Source organism: Halichoeres trimaculatus, unplaced genomic scaffold, assembly GCF_033239565.1.
Source record: "Halichoeres trimaculatus isolate MK-OKI-2021-1 unplaced genomic scaffold, fHalTri1.1 fHalTri1_scaffold_10, whole genome shotgun sequence".
Lineage (NCBI taxonomy): Eukaryota > Metazoa > Chordata > Actinopteri > Labriformes > Labridae > Halichoeres > Halichoeres trimaculatus.
Genome location: NW_027437187.1, coordinates 6,914,161 through 6,928,999, shown reverse-complemented (window position 1 = coordinate 6,928,999; position 14,839 = coordinate 6,914,161). Strand labels below are relative to the sequence as shown.

Here is a 14,839-nt window from a genome sequence, read left to right as displayed (position 1 = left end):
CATTAAAGTTGGGCTAAAAATTTCTGTGAGTGTATCAAACAAGGATTCAAGGCCAAAACACAAGCTAAAGGCTAAAAGGGCTAAACTGTTTGTGATAATGTTGAGTCCAACCCACAGTCAGCAGTTATTCTGCAGTGGTCTGTTCAAACTTGAGAGTCTATCAATAAAATGAAGAGTGAGGTTACGTTAGCTCTGATTGGTAGATGACTGGCAGGACATAACCAGGATTCACTAACGTTACACTTTACAGACATGAATTAGACCACCAGACATTCAGCTGAGCTAAATATAGCCGGCTACTAAACTACAGAACAAACTGACAAATTTGCTTGTTGTTACATTTCAAACTGTAACTGTTGATAAATACCTCCTTGCTTCTGGTAAAAATAAATGTCGAGTTAAAAAGGACACACATTGTCCAACCTCCAAGAAAGAAGAATGCAAATAACTAGAAAAGCAATTTCTGAAGAAATTGCGCTGTGAATGCAGAATGCTGAAGCAGCTTGCACTGAACTGCTAATGCAGAATGCTGAACATGAATGACTGAAGATATGTCTGAAAATGGCTGAATGAAGTCTTAAATAACTCACGCTGAAATGCTAAAGCAGAACGCTGAACATGAATGACTGAAGATGTTTCTGAAAATGGTTGAATGAAGTCATGCAAGGCTTGCACTGAAATGCTAATGCAGAACGCTGAACATGAATGACTGAAGATTTGTCTTAAAATGGTTGAATGAAGTCTTGAAAAGCTTGTGCTCAACTGCTGATGTAGAATGCTGAACATGAATGACTGAGGATATGTCTGAAAATTGTTTTAAAAACTCCTGTAAAAGCTTGCGCTCAACTGCTAATGAAGAATGCTGAACATGAATGAATGAGGATATGTCTGAAAATTGTTTTAAGAACTCCTGGAAAGCTTGCACTGAAATGCTAATGCAGAATGCTGAATTAGCCTGCCATGAACTCTTGGATGAAAGGAAATAAATGGTCGAATAAATGGAATGGATGAAGGAATTTAAAGTTGAAATGGTTGCGTCTATTCAAAAATTAAAGGAATGTATCAAATTTCAAAGAACATTGATGGAAATAATGACCTGACTGAGGGGAAAAGTAAGTCGGCTATCTTAAACCCTGTTAAAATGTAATCCTGTGTGTCCTGTGTGTGAGTTTTTCAACCATGTAAGCCTGTAGGCTGAGGCCCATCTGAAGCCAGATGTTGCCATGGTGATCATTGTTTACCAACTGCCATCAGAGAGCTGGTGGAGTCTGTTGATTCCCAACACATTCCCTTTGAAATCAGGGTGTAAAGGTGCTTGCAATTCTGACAAAAAGAATGATCATGAGGCATGAATCAGTGTAATCTAAAATTGGATTTAAAAGTTTGACTGGCTGAATTGATACAGGAATTAAAGGAAGGAATTTAAATTTAAAGAAAAAAATCTAGGAAAATAAGGAGCTGACTCAGGGAAATGGAAGTCAAATGCTGTTAAAGTGTGATACTTTTTGCCCTGTGTGTGTGTGTGTGTGTGTGTGTGTGTGTGTGTGTGTGTGTGTGTGTGTGTGTGTGTGTTTGTGTGTGTGTGTGTGTGTGTGTGTGTGTGTGTGTGTGTGTGTGTGTGTGTGTGTGTGTGTGTGTGTGTGTGTGTGTGTGTTTGTGTGTGTGTGTGTGTGTGTGTGTGTGTGTGTGTGTGTGTGTGTGTGTGTGTGTGTGTGTGTTCAATCATGTAAACCTGTCTGCTGAGGCTTATCTGAAGCCAGATTTTGCATTGATGATCACTGATAAATTAACAGACACATGCTTGTCTTTGTTCCTGGATGTTTTGATGAGTTACTATAAACAGCTGCATGAGATCAAAGGTTACCACGGTGACCAGCTCGTTAAAGGCAGCAGGTGCAGGTGCACAACTTTGCCCTTCTTACTGTAATCTTATGAAGATTTTGTGGCAAAGCAAGAGTCCGAATCTCCTGTCACCTTGCCAAAACCGTGAGGGCTAGAATAAAAATGAACACGCCGTAGGAATCCTGAGACCTAGAGGAAGCTGTTGATCTTAATTTCATGCATGAAGGTCAAGAAACGAACCCACGAGAGCGATAGATAGATGAGGGAAATTTTACTGATCTCTGAGAAAACCCCTCAGGAATTAACATGGAGGTATATGGGGATTTTTTTTAACTTCTCATGACAGTTGGCCATTTTGTGAAAAAGTGCTCCATCCTTTTGCTTTAAAAACCCCTTTTTCAGAAGCAGGACAAGCCCTCCTCCATTTTGATATATAAAATGCCTATGTGGAGTGAAAATTGTGACCAAAAGAGCAGTTTACCCAGAAATTTTTCAGGTTTGGTTTCACCCTCTCCCTGCTCTAAGCCGAAACATTCCGTCCAATACACACCAATGTTAAACGGCTCGAAGAGCTGAAATGCATCATGACCTTTGAAGGGTCATTGTGAAGAAACTATGAATGCTAGGAAACATTTGAAACCAACTGAATGAAGCCAAAAGGTAGCTTAATATTTTAAAGTTTGAATGGAGTTTGTAGCTGAATGTATGACTAAATGAGGAGAGTTTGAAGCAGGCTGAAAAAATGTCCTGAAAGGAGAAAATTTTGAAAATTCCTCATTCATCTCTATGAGACCAAAAAATGCACAAATTCTGAAATATCTCGAAAAGTATTTGTGAAAAGTTTCTGAAGAGTCATAGCCCCCTTGTCCCAACTGAAACACACGTTTTGAAGTTTGAACGGTGAAAATCGGTTGAAGTTTGCCTGAGTTTTAGCGGTCCAAAAAAGCGGGCGGAAGAATGAAGAAGAAGAAGAAGAAGAAGAAGAAGAAGAAGAAGAAGAAGAACTAGAAAAGCAATTTCTGAAGAAATTGCGCTGTGAATGCAGAATTCTGAAGCAGCTTGCGCTGAACTGCTAATGCAGAATGCTGAACATGAAAAACTCAAAATATGTCTGAAAATGGTTTAAATTGTCCTGAAAAGCTTGCGCTCAACTGCTAATGCAGAATACTGAACATGAATGACTGAAGATATGTCTGAAAATGGAAGAAAGAAGTCATGAAAGGCTTGCACTGAAATGCTAAAGCAGAATACTGAACATGAATGACTGAAGTTATGTCTGAAAATGGCTAAATGCAGTGTCAAAAAGCTTGCGCTCAACTGCTAATGCAGAATACTGAACATGAATGACTGAAGATATGTCTGAAAATGGAAGAAAGAAGTCATGAAAGGCTTGCACTGAAATGCTAAAGCAGAATACTGAACATGAATGACTGAAGTTATGTCTGAAAATATTTAAATTAAGTCTTGAAAAGCTTGTGCTCAACTGCTGATTCAGAATGCTAAACATGAATGACTGAATTTATGTCTGAAAATGGTTGAAATAATTCCTGAAAAGCTTGCACTCAACTGCTAATGCAGAGTGTTGAATAAGCCCCCCATTAACTCTTGGATGAAAGGAAATTAATGGATGAATCAATGGAATGGATAAATGAATTTAAAGTTCAAATGGCTGCATCTTTTCAAAATTCGAAGCAATGAATTAAATTTTAAAGAATACTTATGGAAATATTGACCTGGCTGAGGAATATTGCAAGTCTTATCTCTTAAAATCCTGTGTGTCCTGTGAGTGAGTTTTTAATCATGTAAGCCTTTTAGCTGAGGCTCATCTGAAGCCAGATGTTGCCATGGTGATCATTGTTTACCAACTGCCATCAGAGAGCTGGTGGAGTCTGTTGATTCCCAACACATTTCCACTGAAATCAGGGTGTCAAACTGCCTGCAACTGTGACAAAACCAAAGGGCCGATAAGAAAAGTGATCACACCGTAGGAATCCTGAGACCCTGAGGAAGCTGTCTGTGTTAATTTCATGTCTAAAGATGCAGAAATAGGCCCATGACAGCGATAGATAGATGAGGGTAATTTGACTGATCTCTGAGAAAACCCCTCAGGAATTAACATTGGAGTACATGGGTCCCGGAGCTGACTTTGCCCGACAGTTGGTCATTTTGTGAAAAAGGGCTCCATCCTTTTGCTTTAAAAACCACTTTGTCAGAAGCAGGACAAGACTGCTTACATGCTGAGGGCTTATTTGTGTTGATAGCTCAAAAAATGTGGCCAAGAGAGCAGTTTACCCAGCAGTTTCTCAGGTCTTGTTTCCCCCTCTCCCTGCTCTGTCGTTTGAATCTCCCACTCTGAGCTGAAACATTCCGTCCAATACACACCAATGTTAAACGGCTTGAAGAGCTGAAATGCATCATGACCTTTGAAGGGTCATTGTGAAGAAACTATGAATGCTAGGAAACATTTGAAACCCACTGAATGAAGCCAAAAGATAGCTGAATATTTTGAAGTTTGATTGGAGTTTGTAGCTGAATGTATGACTGAATGAGGAGGGTTTGAAGAAGGCTGAAAAAATGTCCTGAAGGGAGGAAATTTTGAAAATTCCGCATTCATCTCTATGGGACCGAAATTTCGTAAATTGTTGAATATCTTGGAAAGTATTTGTGAAAAGTTTCTGAAGAGTCATAGCCCCCTTGTCCCCACTGAAACACACGTTTTGAAGTTTGAACGGTGAAAATCGGTTGAAGTTTGCAGAAGTTTTAGCGGTCCAAAAAAGCGGGCGGAAGAAGAAGAAGAAGAAGAAGAAGAATAAATTTTTTTGACACAGAAGAACATATACTGTGAATGCATTACTGCATTCACAGCAATAAATTTTTTTGTCACAGAAGAACATATACTGTGAATGCATTGCTGCATTCACAGCAATGATTCAGATGATCTGGGAAGGTAAACTCTCAAGTTCTTGAAAAAAAGTTGCTGTTCTTAGGATAGTTGGACAAAAAACAAAAACAAAAAATTCTGAAGCTCCAGTCTTGCATGAAACAAAAAACTGACTGGACAGTTTACTCTCCCTGCTGTCAGCAGAGCAGCTCAGCCACTCTTTGATTCTGTCGTCAGGATTTCATCTTTTTTATTGACTGCTTCTCTACTCCTGAGGTTATTCAGCTGATCAAATTTTGAGCTGTCGGTATCAGTCCTTTCTGTTTCTGAGTAGATTTACCTTCAGGGATTCACAGCTGTGACATTATAACAGAGTTTAATGAAGTGATTGATTACCTTTGGATCAATACTCCCTTGAGCTGAACGCTGTCAGAGCTTCAGTGCCCAGTTTGTCTGCGTGAATGAGCATTGCTGGATTTGTGACTGATGTTTTCAACAAAAGGATTCAATTATTTCGAGGGTTATTTGTCACATTTTTGTTGTGTACACCCTAAAAAAGAGGGGATAGTATTTCCCATTGGCCTTGAACAATTCCTGCTGAATCTCAATAAAAATCCTCAAAGCAGCATTTCCTGGTCCCCATGGGCCACACTTTAAACTCACACTACAAGGTTTACATCAACTAACTTTCAGGCCAAGGTCCTTCAGTGATTCAGGCAGATGCTGCAGAGGAAGAGGAGAGAATGAGAGAGAGGCTCTGGTCTATTTTAACTCCTCTGCAAACTGCCCGTCCACCTTGAGAATCTCTTCAACCATCAAATTGACACAAGGAAGAAACTCTGCGTAAGACCTCCTCTGAGGGGGTGTAAGGAAAACAGTGAGCGATATAGAGGCTGTGGTGTTGCACTGTGTGTGGAAATGAATGATAACTATAAGTCGACAGTTTGGTGGATATTCTGGTGTTTCAACTCTTTTCAGCTTTTCTGACACCGTCTACTTAAAACCCCCAAAGTCACAAGGATTGTGCCCAAGATCACAGCTTTTATGTCTCTTTTGTGCAGGTCTATGAAAGAGGAACCAACGTGGAGCAGTTTGTGACCCGTTTCCTACTAAAGGAATCAGCCAATCAGATCCAGTCTCTCCTGAGCTCTGTGGAGAGCGCCGTGGACGCCATCGACGAGCAGCACAGCCAATCAGGGTGAGCGGACTAGGGAACCACTGTCAGGTTTTAATGTGTGAAAGTTGGGATCATGAGGCGGTTTGTGTGTCGTCAAGGAGTATGAGACTGAAAGTTTATCAGACCAGCATTAAAAAAACTGTTTTTCTCTGTTTTTCAGTCATCTACCGGCCAAGGTCAGTCCACGGATGTCAGAAAAGCGCAACGTAAACTCTGTCCCTGACTACCCTCCAAACAACAGAGTCAGTCCCAGGGAGGCTGTCAGGACCATCAATACTGCCTCAGGTGAAAAATACACACTCACAAACACACTCACAAACACACACTATGGCACAGAATATGTGTGAAAATATCCACACACAGGTTGTCCCTCCCATATGTACTACAATAGCACATTCTCCTCTGAGCTTCTTAAGACGTCTGTAGAACAGTGGTCATGTTTATGGCCTGCATGATATCAGTGTTCAAAGATCTGTTTGGTCCTTCTGTCGGATATTTTTAGCACTAATGGTTTTTTTTTTACCCATTATTCATCTTTAGACACTTGGTATCACTGAAAGTAGAAATAACAATTCACACATTTCCTGTTTGTTAACAGTTATAGCTGCGTGTTCATTTTGGCAATGGTAGTACTGCAAAGTACAAGGGTTTGTCAAGCTACGTCAGGAGGTTAACCACCTGAAAACTTAGGTGTTGACATTTCTATAATGTGAAATATGGAGACATAAACTTGTGTCAATAAACCAGAAACTCTCCCAAACACAGACAAAAAATTACGTCTAGACAGAAAACTGCACCAAATGATTTAGTGTTTTAGGATTGATAATTGTCATGGATAATAGTTTGATAATGTAAGGCATTTTTACTGTGAGCATGAAATCTGTTTCTGTTAATCTTATTATTTACTCTCTATAATGTCCTATGTGGTCAGAGCCTCAGCTCTAAACCAACTTTTTCATGAACTCCTTAAAGTAAAAATTGGATTCAGAGTTTCATCAGTTAATATGACTTATTTGAAGTCAGACCTGGTTGACTCAGGCTGATACAAACACACATTAATAACTCACAGACACCTATAGTGTTTCAGTGTAAAGTATGACCTTGTTAACTGTTGATTGACAGCTGACAATCAGTCAGTATGTTTACATGCATCTTCAGAAAAGGGACTATGAGCTTAGTCAGCACAAGATCACACTATTACCATGCATGGGAACAGCTTAGTCAGACTGAGAATGGACTGAGCATAGCTGAATTAACACATGTAGTTAATGTGAGTGCAATCGCACCGCAGTTGAATCAGGCAGGACTCCAACACATCAAATTGTATTAATATGCATAGTATGTAAGAAACATAAAAAGCTACAGCTGCATCCAACTCAGCCATTGATGTTAGAATGAGGTTTCCTCTTCAGGTGAGCAGAAAGTAGTTCAATATGCACACAGCTTCACTCATCAAAAAGGACACAGCGCCACCTATTGAAGCAGAGTGAGACTTCCTAAGCCAGAAGTCCTTCTCTCCCAGCATGTATAGGCAGGCAGGGCTAGATCCCTGGCCTACAATATGGTATGTCAGGAGGTTGAAATGTCCTCATACATACCTGAACACGTTTGTACCATCAGTTGTTGGATCTTTAAATAAGCTGTACGCATTGCTGCCCGCACTTTTTTTTTTACTATGAACTGTTGTAGGACTGAGCTATATTATAGACTGTTTAAAACATGGTAGCCTCCACGGCATCACTTGTTTGTTACCGATACCGTGAATGAAGCCAAACCATGGACGCAGGCTGTGAGTGTCCTTTCCAACAGCTACAGGGCTACCCTTAGTCACGTGAGCTGAGCTGTGTCTCTGATTGGACAATCAAATAATCCTAATAAAATAGTAGCTATATTTTTTTAATTGCCACAAGGGTCTGTTTTGTGCCTGAGTGTGTACGTGACTTCCAGTCTTTCTGCAGCAAGCCTCATGTGGATCCTTGAAGAACAGCATCTTTTAGCACTTCTGCATAAGCTTCATTTTCACTAACGGGATGTTGCCCCTTGGGGGATATGTGAAAAAATACAATCACGATTTTTTCACATGAATCGGTAACGATATGTATCACAATATAAATCAAACAACTGTTTTGTCAAGCTTAAAGGCTCTGTTACTCACAAGTGAGCTTTGAAGACATCAGAAGGTGGTTTTTGGCTTGGTTTATTTTGTTACCAGAGGTTGAACATGACAGATGAACTGAAGAACATTATACGACTACTTTAGATAAATGAAAATAAAACAAGAACATCTACTTTACTTTATCATTACTGGATGTGTTACAGGTGATCTTCTAAGACTGCGTGCTCAGTTGATCACAAGAACAAACCGCCCTCTTTAAATGAGGGTTTAACGCATAATACCTGCTGACACCATGAAGAGTTTTCAGCTGGTCAGTGCTGTGTCTGGGCTGACATTGATCATAATTGCCCTGGCAACAGTCCAGAGGTCATTCAGTGGCAGTGGTCCTTCAACTAAGCCGCAGCGGACGGAAGAGGGAGGTTCATCTCCTGCCCTCTCCAGAGATCGTGTAGATCAACATTCATTATGCACGTGTGGAGACCAGCTCAACCAGAGAAAACACAGAGCTCTAGATACAAAAAAACTAAGTTCAGAAATGGTGTTGTACTCGTACTTCTATTGAGGAAAAGTTATTTTGTGATATATATCTTTATCAGTTTATCGCCCAGGCCTAGACTGTTGGTCTTTTGTCCCTTATCTCACTAACACCCATCATGGTGTCATGGTGACATCCACAGTAGTTATGTATCATATGCATGTGTTAATGTTATTGTGCTGTTTTTCATTGATGTATTGACTGTGTGGACCTCTGTTGCACACCAAATGCCCCTCAGGGATGATAAAGATTTCACACACATACACACACACACACACACACACACACACACACACACACACACACACACACACACACACACACACACACACACACACACACACACACACACACACACACACACACACACACACACACACACACAAGCATCAGCTCCAAATTCTAAGACAGAGGGCATCGGTCGTAAATTTTGATGATAAATGTTGTGGCTGTGGTTTTCAGTGAGGGATCATCCCTCTGGGTAAGCAGGAAATAAACTCTAAATGTGTCACTCAGCATTTTTCACACACACCTAAACTCACTCTTCTACTTCTGAGATTTTGTCCCCATTGTTGAACTTCAAGCAGCCTCCTGCTCAGAGCCAGTGCAGCCTGCATGCTGCATGCAGAGCTACAGAGGTAAACCGGTGAAGGAGGGAGGCAGTGAGAGGAGAGCAGATGATACTAAAGTGGATGATTAGATTTTTCTATGTAGCACTTAAGTTATGTAGCTCTCTGTAAAGGTGTCATTTTTATTCCTCTCTTGCACTTTTACACACCTCTCTGTTTGTTCTCCAGCTGGTGCTTATCACTGCGGTTCAGTGTAGCCTTGACACTTGATGCTCTCATTAAAACAAACTGTTTACAGGAGAAAGAACACTTTCACAGTCACTGATACAAGACATAATACTACCATTACACTGAGATGAAGAGAAACAGTTGAGTTGAAACAGAGGACAGTGGGAAAAATCAATCTCCCACAAGTTGTTCTCCATGACGGTCAGCTGAAAGTCTTCTGTGCTGTTATTTCAGGGTCAGCGTGTCATTTAGTCCACAGACAGCAGGGTCAGAAAGGTCAGCCTGAGAAAAATGACTCACTGTGGAAAATATGACACATTCCATGGGGAAATCAGCTGTTCTGTTTGTTTCCTCCAAAGATGTAAAACCACTTCAAACAATGACCAACATTTCAGAAGCTGTGTTTTCCAACTAAAGTCCATCTTCAAACGACACATGAGCACAGGTTATTATTCAGACCACTGTCCTAGTTGAAATCTGCGCTGTTTGTATCATTTGTTGCTTCATGCTCTCAACAGCCACTTTTTCAGGTCCACCTCAGAGATATTGCTCCATGTTGACATGATAGCTTCACAAAGTTGCTGCAGATTTGTCGGCTGAACATCCATGATGAGAATCTCCCGTTCCACCACATCCCAAAGGTGCTCTATTGGATTGAGATCTGGGGACTGTGGAGGCCATTTGAGTACAGTGAACTCATTGTCATGTTCAAGAAACTAGTCTGAGATGATATACATAAAACAGGCTTTATTTGTTTGCTAAGAAACAGGTAGACATTACTTAAAGGGGCTGTGAGGAGTTTAAAAGTGATCTTGAAAAGGTCTCCGTTCTAGAAATATACCTTATCGTAATCAACACTTTAAAATGAGATTATCAGCACCAATATTTCTACTTCTACTCCTGAGCTTCCTGATCAGGTTGAGTAGGACCAGACTGATTTGCGGCGTCTCAGTCTCCATGACAACATACAAACTGACAGTATATACTTACTGTCACGTTAGCCCCTCAGATACATTGAAGCACTGGGCTGCCGATGGCACTACATATAACCAGCTACTACAATGTTTGCTTGATGTCACATTACAGACAGTAGTGCTACGTAACTGTACACATAAATATCTTACCTCGGCGAGTTGTATCCAGTAAAAAGTTGTCTTGAACAAGGAAAATTTGTTTTGATCCGATTGCCATTTAATTTTTAAACAAACATACGCCTCACGAAAAGTAATTTACGACAGTGTGTGTGAGACTCCAAACCAGGAGGTGGCGAGGGAGTGCAATCAAAACAGATCCACCTCACTGCATCTTTAAGATGGGGGTTATCCTGCTGGAAGTATCCATCAGAAGATGGCACACTGTGCTCATAAAGGGATGGACATGGTCAGCAACAATACTCAGGTAGGCTGTGGACTTTAAACCAGGATCAGGTGGTACTAAGGGGCCCAAAGTGAGCCAAGAAAATATCCCCCACACCATAACACCACCAGCAGCAGCAGCAGCAGCCTGAACCGTTGATACAAGGCAGGATGGATCCATGCTTTCATGTTGTTGAGGCCAAATTCTGACCCTACCATCTGAATGTGGAGCAGAAATCCAGACTCATCAGACCAGGCAACGTTTTTCCAATCTTCTATTGTCCAGTTTTGGTGTTGCTGTGTGAATTGTAGCCTCAGTTTCCTGCTCTTAGCTGACAGGAGGGTCACCTGGTGTGGTCTTCTGCTGCTGTAGTCCATCTGCCTTAAGGTTGGACGTGTTGTGTGTTCAGAGATGCTCTTCTGCAGACCTCGGTTGTAACCAATGGTTGTTTGAGCTACTGTTGCCTTTCTATCAGCTCCAACCAGTCTGTCCATTCTTCTCTGACCTCTGGCATCAACAAGGCATTTTGTCCCACAGAACTGCCGCTCACTGGATATTTTCTCTCTTTGGGACCATTCTCTGTAAACCCTAGAGATGGTTAAGGGTTAAAATCTCAGTAGATCAGCAGTTTCTGAAATACTCAGACCAACAACCATGACACGCTCAGAGTCTCTTGAATCACCTTTCTTCCCCATTCTGATGCTCGGTTTGAACTTTAGCAGCTCCTCTTCATCATGTCTACATGACTAAACGCTGCAGAGTTGCTGTCATGTGATTGGCTGATTAGATATTTGAGTTAACAAATCTCAGCTGGGATGCTGACAGCAGGAAGTATCTTTTGAGTCATAAGCATGTCATCTGATTTTCATTGCATTATTCTAAAATAGTGCTGCACCTGACAGCTGGCAGTGTTCGCGTTTATATCAAGACATACATGAGGTATTGAATCAAGACCTTTTCAAAGAGAGATATTACATTGGTCTGATCTTTTAAAAGATAACATGACTTGTCCTCACTTGACTTCATGTGTATTCTTTGCACCGTCAACACTTGGACCATAACAGCGTGCATTCTAGATAATGCTTGCAATCTGCAAAGATGTGCCACATCACTTCTCAAACATCCCAGATGCAGAGCTCTGCTTGTCTTTTACCAGCCTAGTCTATTTTAAACTCAGCCAGTAACAGCCACTGAGCACAAACCAGACAAGCCAAGAAACAAAGTGATACACTGAGAAATGAAACGCCAATTTTCAAAATCTAACACCTTCTGCAGACGACAAATCACAGCTCACAGCACTAAATCCACGCAGAACAACAAAGCCCTGTTACAAGAGCACCGACTGGAATAAAAACATCATCAGGAACCCAATTTGAGCAGGATAATGACATCGCATCTCTGGAACTGTGTCAGCAGGGTTTGAAGCTGTAGGGTGCAGTGGAACAAAGATGTGTGGCTCAAGATATTGAAAAGATACCAGCAAGAATCCTGACATTTATTCAGCTCAGGTGTGCATTGATCTGTTTTTACCTCTACTACAACTGCTCCTCCCCCCACTCTGTCCCTGCAGTTGGGTTCATCTTTAAGTCTGGATCGGACTGTGCTGTGTGCACAGACACAGACACGGGAGTGGTAGGGTGCAGTGAGTTTCAGGAGGCGTTCAGCAAGGCAGCACGCCACTGGAAACATTTAATCCCAAGTTATACACACTCCTGCAACACCTGAAGACATTAGCTGCATTTGTTCAGGTGGTTCAGTCCTCTGCCTAACGTTGTCACATTGCAATAATGTAGCATCCTGTTTGATATATAAGGCGGAGCTTGGACCTCAGTGAGTGAGAAGACTGATAAGTTCATTACTACAATGTCAAAGCTAGCAGGAAGGTTTCAAAAGTCATTCTACTATTACTACCGCAACTACTATTCATTGTGTCACTACTACTTCTGGTTGAAAGTACTTCGATTAGCAGTTATGTTTCCTTATCTAGACTTTAAAAAAAAAAAAACATTGACAGCAGAGCCATTATTTACAAGGATGTCTAGCATATAAAACTAACATTAATATATATGTATTTATGTTGCGGTTAGCAACCAGTAGATTCAATTAGATGCAAAAGCAGATTCCAGAGGCTGATAATCAGTTATAGAATTTATTGTGAGTAGGGGAAGGAAGGATAAAATCCAATGTCTGAAAGGGGAAGAGCCATGAAGGGGAGTAGGTGTGAATCCAGAGAGACTGTGGCAGAGATTGGACAGTCATGCAGGGGGTTGTGGAGGCATTGAGGAAAAAGACAAAAAGAGTTAACAAGGCAGGCAAATCCAAATAAGAATAATTCTACAGAAGCTAAAAAACTCTGAAGAGAGTCAACCATATACCACTTGAAAAGCTGGAATACTCTGGCACTGGACAGTCTGTGAGCAGAGCTTAAGGCCATGTATACACATAACCAGGTATTTAGGAAAACGCATGTATTGTTATGCGTTTACGCCTGTCATCCACACGAAACCCCAGTTTTACATCACCAAAAACAATGTTTTCTTAAAACTCCGGCCAAAATGGAGATTTTGGAAAACTCCAGTTTCATGGTTTCATGTAGATGCCTGTAAACAGAGTTTTCAGTTCTTTAACGTCACGGCTGAATGCCGGGGGTCATTCTGGTTGGCTGACACAGGTTTTACATCTGGAAAATACTGCCCATTATGGGTTTGGCATGCCTCGAGCCACACTCACCGGCAGATTTACCCGCTGCGTGTGGACGGAAGTGTTTTTAAAAACAAACGAGGGGGTACCCGACTACGTGTGGACATGGCCTAACTGCAGGTGCTGATTGCCTGGATGAGAAACAGGTGAGCAGGTGGAGGAGGAGCCAGTGTAGCAGTAAACTGCCTAATCTCTGTGAAGAAAAAGAGAAAGGCTGTTTTAAATGTGCTCTATAAATTAAGCTTGGGTTGGGTTGACTTAAGATGACACAGCTGATGTTTTCCTCTGACTGAGAACTGCATTCAGCTGTCACTGCTGCCATCAGTATTCATTTTGTAATGAATGTGGCAGAAAATCGATCTCTGTTTTGATTAACATAGTGTTTTGCTGGTGGCCTTCACACAGAAACATGACTAAAATAAATGATAAATTTTGCCTTGACTGGGCCAATAAATTGATTACTTAACAACCCACATAAAGGAGCAGAAGGACAGAAGTTGCCTGTGTGCCCATCCCATTTTAGTGCAGAGTTACTAAGAGTCAGTTACCTCAACAGTGTGATTCATGGTCTCAGTGATGCAGTTAAAGGAGGACAGTGTTACCTTGAGTTTCATAAATCCCTCTGTTTCACTGGGTTGACTTCTGTGCACAGAGACTCATCGCTGTCGGGCTGGATGGGCCATTGCAGTGAAGGCCCTTTTTTCTTTGGACAGCCTCCATTCTGACAGCAGCCTGCTTTTAACAGTTTTACTTTCTATAAAATACATCCTCAGACATGAAACACGATGTGACAAAAGACTCTTTGTGGTACCCGGACAGAAATAGAAATACCCAACACAAGAGGACAGGAATATAAATGCATACAAGAAGATATTTAATGAGTTTTAAGTAGACATGACTTTGTTGTTCTAATATTTCTCACCTCTGATCAGCATTTCTCATGTACAGTTTTGACAAACCTGTCTAGAGGCAGCCATAGTAATAATTCTGACAACCTTGTTGGTTGACAAGTGTTTCCTTTAAATAGATAACCCCAAGATAAATTGCTTCTTGACCCTGACCCTGGGGCACATGTGTTAATCTTAAAAATGGCAGATGAACAATTTATGACCAATATATTACTAATGCTGCTCTCTGAACTACTTTATCGCACCATTTGTATTTGCTTTTCTGCACCTTATGTCCTGAGTTTCTGCAGAATGTACAGAGCTTTATCTTAACACAAGTAGGCTTTGCACAGTCCAGATGAGGTTTAATGAGAGCTTACAGAAAGACTTTGGTTTGGGCTGACACCTTGACAGAAAATGTAGATGTAATGTAATGTATCATAATTTAAGTCAGTGTTAAAAATCATTCAATCTTAAGATGAAAGCTGGGGATTGTACAGAAATGAACTTTGTATTTATTCTTTTTTTTGGGAAGGAAAATATCCTCC

The 14,839-nt window shown here is 41.0% G+C and overlaps 1 protein-coding gene across 1 annotated transcript in view; it reads left to right on the top strand.

Moving 5' to 3' along the window:
• Positions 1–14,839, top strand: part of necab2 (N-terminal EF-hand calcium binding protein 2) — a 206,806-nt gene that overhangs the window by 102,063 nt on the left and 89,904 nt on the right. Inside the window, exons 6-7 of the mRNA XM_074677014.1 lie at positions 5,785–5,921; positions 6,061–6,185. Coding sequence (XP_074533115.1) covers positions 5,785–5,921; positions 6,061–6,185 — 262 coding nt within the window. The remainder of the gene's footprint in view (positions 1–5,784; positions 5,922–6,060; positions 6,186–14,839) is intronic.